The following is a 7697-nucleotide window of genomic DNA, read 5'->3' as shown; positions in this document are numbered from 1 at the left end:
AAGGGTGCGAGAGCGCGGGGGAGGAGCCGAGCAGGGCACGTCCCGAGAGCGTCGCCACCGCCCCCAGGAGTCCACTGGAGCGCGGAGCCCCCTGCAGGGGAGGAGGCGAGCGGCTGGCGGGACGCGGCGGCCGGCGCGCACCATGCAGTCCCGGCCCGGCCAGCGCCGGCTGCTCGCGGTGCTGTGAGGCGGCGGGGTCCCACGGCTCCCGCCTCCCGCCTTCCTTCCGCCCAGGTGCTGCCAGGCGCGCTCGCCCTCCGTCCGGCTCCCGGCCCCGGGGAGACCGCACGGCCTGCCCCTGCCCGGCTCCGTCTGGATCATGCGGGGGGCCCCCGAGGAGGAGAGGGCGAGTGACCGGCCTGCGCCGCGTCTGTTCTGGGGGCGCCCCCCTCTCTGAGTCGCCCCCACCTGCTGCCATGTGCCGCTGCCACGGGTACCCAGCCTGTCGCTAAACTTTCCCGGCGCCAGCCCGGCTCTGATTCGCGCTTCTCAGCGGAGTGACCCAGGGACGGAGGACCCAGGCTGGCTGCGGACTGTCTGCTTCTCTCGGCGGGATCCGTGGAGGTGAGAGCCTTCCATTTCTCTCTGTTCTTCTCCCGGTTCCTGTGCCCTTTTCCGGGAAGCTGAGGATTCAGGTCTCCGGGCACTGCCTGGAGGGCCCAGCTTGGAAAGAAAGGGTGGGGGAGTCAGTAGTTTGGTTCCAGGAGGCGGAGCGGGGAGGAAAGGAAAGGGGTTAACTTAGAGATTTGGAGACCGCTCGCGGGGACCGAACCGTTGACGCCCCTCCAACAGGGAGTGGTTGCAATCTTTCTTCTCCCCCTTCTTTTTTAAAGAGTCCTTTCCCTGGGATCCGAGCCCTCACCGTCTCTCCTCAGCCCTATCCGGCGAGAAGCGGAGCGCTGCCAGCAGAGGCAGCGCCTTCCCAAAGCAGTTTATCTTTGGACGAATTTTTTTTAAAGGAAAAAGCAACCAACAGGTTGCCAGCCCCGGTGCAACACACGAGACGCCGGAGGGAGAAGCCCCGGCCCGGATTCCTCTGCCTGTGTCGGTCCCTCGCGGGCCGCTGGAGGCGAGGGGAGGGAGGGGGCGATGGCTCGACCTGACCCGTCCGCGCCGCCCTCGCTGCTGCTGCTGCTCCTGGCGCAGCTGGTGGGCCGGGCGGCCGCCGCGTCCAAGGCCCCGGTGTGCCAGGAAATCACGGTGCCCATGTGCCGCGGCATCGGCTACAACCTGACGCACATGCCCAACCAGTTCAACCACGACACGCAGGACGAGGCGGGCCTGGAGGTGCACCAGTTCTGGCCGCTGGTGGAGATCCAATGCTCGCCGGACCTGCGCTTCTTCCTATGCTCCATGTACACGCCCATCTGTCTGCCCGACTACCACAAGCCGCTGCCGCCCTGCCGCTCGGTGTGCGAGCGCGCCAAGGCCGGCTGCTCGCCGCTGATGCGCCAGTACGGCTTCGCCTGGCCCGAGCGCATGAGCTGCGACCGCCTCCCGGTGCTGGGCCGCGACGCCGAGGTCCTCTGCATGGATTACAACCGCAGCGAGGCCACCACGGCGCCCCCCAGGCCTTTCCCAGCCAAGCCCACCCTTCCAGGCCCGCCAGGGGCGCCGGCCTCTGGGGGCGAATGCCCCGCTGGGGGCCCATCCGTGTGCAAGTGTCGCGAGCCCTTCGTGCCCATCCTGAAGGAGTCACACCCCCTCTACAACAAGGTGCGGACGGGCCAAGTGCCCAACTGCGCGGTACCCTGCTACCAGCCGTCCTTCAGTGCCGACGAGCGCACGTTCGCCACCTTCTGGATCGGCCTGTGGTCGGTCCTGTGCTTCATCTCCACATCCACCACGGTGGCCACCTTCCTCATCGACATGGAACGCTTCCGCTATCCTGAGCGCCCCATCATCTTCCTGTCAGCCTGCTACCTGTGCGTGTCGCTGGGCTTCCTAGTGCGCCTGGTCGTGGGCCATGCCAGCGTGGCCTGCAGCCGCGAGCACAACCACATCCACTACGAGACCACGGGCCCTGCGCTGTGCACCATTGTCTTCCTCCTGGTCTACTTCTTCGGCATGGCCAGCTCCATCTGGTGGGTCATCCTGTCGCTCACCTGGTTCCTGGCCGCCGGCATGAAGTGGGGCAACGAGGCCATCGCGGGCTACGCGCAGTACTTCCACCTGGCTGCGTGGCTCATCCCCAGCGTCAAGTCCATCACGGCACTGGCGCTGAGCTCCGTGGACGGGGACCCGGTGGCCGGCATCTGCTACGTGGGCAACCAGAACCTGAACTCGCTGCGCGGCTTCGTGCTGGGCCCTCTGGTGCTCTACCTGCTGGTGGGCACGCTCTTCCTGCTGGCGGGCTTCGTGTCGCTCTTCCGCATCCGCAGCGTCATCAAGCAGGGCGGCACCAAGACGGACAAGCTGGAGAAGCTCATGATCCGCATCGGCATCTTCACGCTGCTCTACACGGTGCCCGCCAGCATCGTGGTGGCCTGCTACCTGTACGAGCAGCACTACCGCGAGAGCTGGGAGGCGGCGCTCACCTGCGCCTGCCCGGGCCCCGACGCCGGCCAGCCGCGCGCCAAGCCCGAGTACTGGGTGCTCATGCTCAAGTACTTCATGTGCCTGGTGGTGGGCATCACGTCGGGCGTCTGGATCTGGTCGGGCAAGACGGTGGAGTCGTGGCGGCGTTTCACCAGCCGCTGCTGTTGCCGCCCGCGGCGCGGCCACAAGAGCGGGGGCGCCATGGCCGCTGGGGACTACCCCGAGGCGAGCGCCGCTCTCACAGGCAGGACCGGGCCGCCGGGCCCCGCCGCCACCTACCACAAGCAGGTGTCCCTGTCGCACGTGTAGGAGGCTGCCGCCGAGGGACCCGGCCGAAGAGCTGAGGGGAGGGGGGCGTTTTGTTTGGTAGTTTTGCCAAGGTCACTTCCGTTTACCTTCATGGTGCTGTTGCCCCCTCCCGCGGCGACTTGGAGAGAGGGAAGAGGGGCGTTTTCGAGGAAGAACCTGTCCCAGGTCTTCTCCAAGAGGCCCAGCTCACGTGTATTCTATTTTGCGTTTCTTACTGCCTTCTTTATGGGAACCCTCTTTTTAATTTATATGTGTTTTTCTTAATTTGTAACTTTGTTGCATTTTGGCAACAAAATTTACCTTTGCTTTGGGGGCTTTACAATCCTAAGGTTGGCGTTGTAATGAAGTTCCACTTGGTTCAGGTTTCTTTGAACTGTGTGGTCTCAATTGGGAAAATATATTTCCTATATGTGTGTCTTTAAAAAAAAAATGTGAACAGTGAACGTTTCGGTTGCTGTGACTGGGAAGTTGTTGGGTGTGCTTTTTCAGCCAGCTCCTCCTTCTACTGCTTAAAGTATCCGTGATTATTTAAGGTGAGCTGCAGTTTATAGCCCCAGGTCATACCTAGGAGGGGAGCATAATGTGCTCAGGGCCTCTCCAAAGTGACAAGCTTAGGGAGTGCTTAGCGATTTTGTGTTCATCCTTGGCTTTGTTTATAGAGGGAGGTTCAGTTTCTTTTCTGTAGTGCTTGTAATAATTCTCACTCCTAAAAGCACCATCGTTGTGTCTTGAATAAGTTAGAGGTAGCATTATAGAGGATCTGGCATAAATATTTGCAATAGTGAGAACCTAAGCGATGGTGATTGGTGGAGCTTGAATTTTAAGCTGGTGAGATGGCTGGTGAGATGGCAGCCTTGTGCCTGAGAGGTAGTGGGTGGTTCTTAGGCTTCAGTGATCGCTTTTTTTTTTTTTTTTTTTTTTTTTAAAGGAACTTGTGTTATAATTTTGGTAAAAGTATAAACCCACTCCCTCTGGACAATACTTAGTGATACTTGCTAACGGGGGCTCCTTTTTAAATGTAAGGACTAAAATGGATATACTTCCAATAATTAAAGTAAATTTCCAACACTTATTTGCTGCACCCCCACCCCTCCCCCTTTATCATGTTAAACAGCCTTTTTGCTTTTCTTATTCCTCCTCTCCTGGAGAGCTGTGATTAGAAACCACACCCACCCTTGAATGAAGTGCTTGAACTGGGGGAAGGAGGCTGGCTACCTGTGAACAAACATTGGCCCAAATAAGGGAAAATAAGTGTCCCTGGACTTTGGACTAGTTTATAGCCAGATATTCCAAAAGCAGCAAGACGTTGCTCTCTGCTGTCTCTGAAAACAAAAGAGACCCACAACATGCTTGCACAACCTTTTAAAATATAGATCAATGTAGTGCTACCTCTATAGTTTTCTTCCTCTTCTGAGAAAGCCTGTATATTGATCACACACACACACACACACACACACACACACACACACATTGCAATTAGAGAATTTGGTTTGCTTTACTAATCTGTTTAACTATTCCTTCATTCATTATGAAAGCCTATATTGATGAACACACACACACACAGAGGTTTCTTTGCTATTAGAAAATTCTGTTTGCTTTCCTAATCTGTTTAAGCATTCATTCATGAAGAGTGTGGGGCCATTACTGGGGAAGGGGGTGACAGTGCCTCAGCCAGCAAAATACCAATGACCAGGATTGGGGACTAAATTTAGGAAGCTAAAATGACCAGAGCAATTAACATTTGAGAAAGTCCTGTCTAGGAAAACAACTGGAGTGTAGGCATTTGTAATTCACTTATACCAAAGCTGGAAAAGTAAAATGTAAGCCTAGGTCCATTTTTATTTCATGGATGTTAAATAGACAAATGCATAGTTCCCAGAGGGAATTTAAACACTTCACTAGTGGGAAGAAACCTAGTATTAAAGTTTTAAGGACTCTCAAAAACTTCACATTTATCAGAATGCACTGCTCTTACCCAACTCATCCTCTGAATTAAAATTAAAATTTAAGTGGATTCTACAAAACCTCATACAAATAGCTACAGAACTTTGTGCCTATTTTATTCCTCTATTCTTCTAGGAAGAAGCCTCTTCCTAGAATCTTGAAATAGATCCCTTGACTGAGTGCCAATTCCTCTCCTGTTTTTCAGATGAGAGAACCTTTTCTGATCACCTTGACCTTTTCCCTCATTTCGTATGTCTTCCCAGAAAGTACACAGACTGCTCTGCTGCCTTCAGTCATTGTGCCTAATTTGAGTTGTCCCTCCTTCTTTGTGGAGAAATCTAGAAATGATGCACAGTGTATCCAAAAGTTGTGGGATGCAGTGGATGAAAGCGATTTAATTCATTTTTAGAATTTGTTTTTTTTTTTTTTCATTTTAGCAACATGCTGAACAACTAATGTACTTTAAAAATAAGCCAGTTAAAACAAAAGGATGCTAAGCTCAAGGGGGGGCAATATTAGTCGGGATCTTTGGGGTCTAATTCCAGACCAACTTTCAGAGGCACTTCTTTGTCTCTGTTCTCACCTCTGCTGTCCCTCTCTTCCCTCATCCCCTAAGAGAGACAAAGATAAAAGCCCACCTGCTTCCCTAAGTCTTACTGATATCAGCCACCCCAGGGGAGGGAAACTGGATCTACTTACGGCCACCCCCTGTTTCCATCCATAGACTTACTTCCTCCAGTTTGCATTTGATTATGGAAACAAGTCATGCTCATGAAAACAATTGTAAAATAAAAGGTTATGGAGTAGTTCTGCAACTTCTTCACAGCCAGCTTTGTGAAGCTGGGGAGGATTTAGGGCCCATTGGAGTCTCTTATGTGTACAGCTTCAGGGCTATCCCTTTCAGTTTGATTTTAAGCAGTGCCTCACTTCATAGTTTAGCCAGTGAGGATTCGATTTAGGTAGGTTGTGTAAAGGAACTAATGGGACCTCTCAGTGAATCAGCTGACCAGATATTAGGAAATCTTTTTAATTTCTATGATTTCCCTTCTTATATTTTGAAATGGTCAAATTGACTGGAAATAATTTTTCTTGGTGCCTTATTGGTTTATCCTTGCAAACCTTTGTCATATTTTCTCATGACCATTGCCAGTGACCAAGGCCCTTGTATGTGTTGTGTGTAATTGTGTGCATGTACAAGCTTAAATAACGTGCCGACAGCACTGTTTCAAAGTTGGTATTCATTAGGCTGTTTCCTCCTGGGCTGGAGCTGCACTAATCCTGACACCGGCTGCCAGGAGAAAACCTCATGGATCACACACCGAACCTTAATAACAGCATCCGTGACCTGCACTCTGCAGTACAGAATGGGAACCCCAGAGCTAGGAAATGTAGTTGTATATTTTAATGAACTGCTACCCCTGCCAAAGAAGCTTCTTTCACTTTTGTGCTCTACAGAAAGCCCAAGGGGGGTAGGAGGGACAAAGCTTTGAATAACTGCTTTCTAACACTAAATGTGGCCAACAGGACAGAGCACATCACACATATAGGCAGGTGTGAGGGACAGTGGCTAAGAATTGCCTGCTCCCTCTGCATGCTCTTTCTTGTTTCCAAAGTCCAATCAAGTGATCCTGGGAAAGAAATCTGTCTGGATTGGGGAGGGTGGTTCTGAAAGAACTGCCAAGATGTTAAAGAAGGGTGAAGAGTAGACAGAATATAAGTAGCTAACCTGAGTCAAGACTCTCAAAAGCTAGCAGCCTGATGACAATAGGATTTATTTCAGCCAGGATAATGTCTCTCTGTGAGTACATCATTTTAAGACAATATGACTTCATGTTGTTACAAACTGTATGTATAGTATGTATGTTTTGTGGGTTGTGTATATACATAATATATATTATATATATATGAGAGATTTGGTGACTTTTGATACGGGTTTGGTGCAGGTGAATTTATTACTGAGCCAAATGAGGCACATACCGAGTCAGTAGTTCAAGTCCAGGGCATTCAGTACTTTTTTTGATTTCCACATATGTATAGTGCCTATCCCATGCAGTAGTCACTGTCATGTTAAATCCAGAAGTTACCCCAGAGCCAGTGATATCTTATTTGTAGACAATCAATTTGAATCCATACGTTATTACTGGCAGATGATACATGATTACAGTTCTGAATCTGTAACACTTACAAAACGAAACCCAGAGCAGCTTGATGAGTTTTTCTTTCTGCTTCGTTCCTGGGAGTCAGTACAAACGGCAGTTGTATGTGGTTATGTTAGTCTCAAGATACTTAATTTGTTGAGCTTACTTCAGAAAACTTTTGTATGTATTATATTTGTGGGAAGGTAAAATAATGGTTTGAGATTTTTATCAAATATGAAGATTAGTTATTTATGAAAAACAAAGAAATGTCTATTTTTCTTTGTTCCCAATTAATGTAGATAAATTTTAAAATGCATTAAAGTAATGGTAAAGACAATAAAAAGATGCTGTAGAAGTCTTTTTCTCCTCATGTTTTTGTGGAGAGACACTGCTTTCTAAGAGTATTTGAGGAGATATATGGATTCTAACTTCATAATCAGGTTTTTCAGATGTACTTAAAATATAAGCAGCAAAAATTTTATTAGTAAGTAAAATCAAGCAAATTGCAATCACCAGAAACAGAACTAGTGAAGAAACATGTTTTACTTGAATATATTTCCTAGGTCTCACGCCTGCCGATCCTGTGATTGTCTCGTGATTCACTTGATGAAGGGAGATACATGGAAGGACAAACGCTTTGCCTGAGATTGCGTTCTATTTTATAAGCCCTCCATTTATACTGAACCAATTTGATTAGAGATGATGCTGTTTTGTGTGTCTGGTTGGAGGGCAGGAACTCCCAAAACTTTATCATCCAGCAGTGGGATC

The 7697-nt window shown here is 50.2% G+C and overlaps 1 protein-coding gene across 1 annotated transcript; it reads left to right on the top strand.

Moving 5' to 3' along the window:
* The first annotated feature begins 268 nt into the window (after window positions 1-268).
* On the top strand, window positions 269-7284 carry FZD5 (frizzled class receptor 5). The gene is made up of 2 exons (XM_025404677.1): window positions 269-564; window positions 834-7284. The coding sequence occupies exon 2, from the start codon at window positions 1090-1092 to the stop codon at window positions 2845-2847; it is 1758 nt and encodes a 585-aa protein (XP_025260462.1). The 5' UTR covers window positions 269-564; window positions 834-1089; the 3' UTR covers window positions 2848-7284.
* Window positions 7285-7697: the final 413 nt, after the last annotated feature.

This window comes from Theropithecus gelada, chromosome 12, assembly GCF_003255815.1.
Source record: "Theropithecus gelada isolate Dixy chromosome 12, Tgel_1.0, whole genome shotgun sequence".
Taxonomy (NCBI): domain Eukaryota; kingdom Metazoa; phylum Chordata; class Mammalia; order Primates; family Cercopithecidae; genus Theropithecus; species Theropithecus gelada.
The sequence above is the reverse complement of the archived record's forward strand: the minus strand, read 5'-3'. Positions and strand labels throughout refer to the sequence as shown.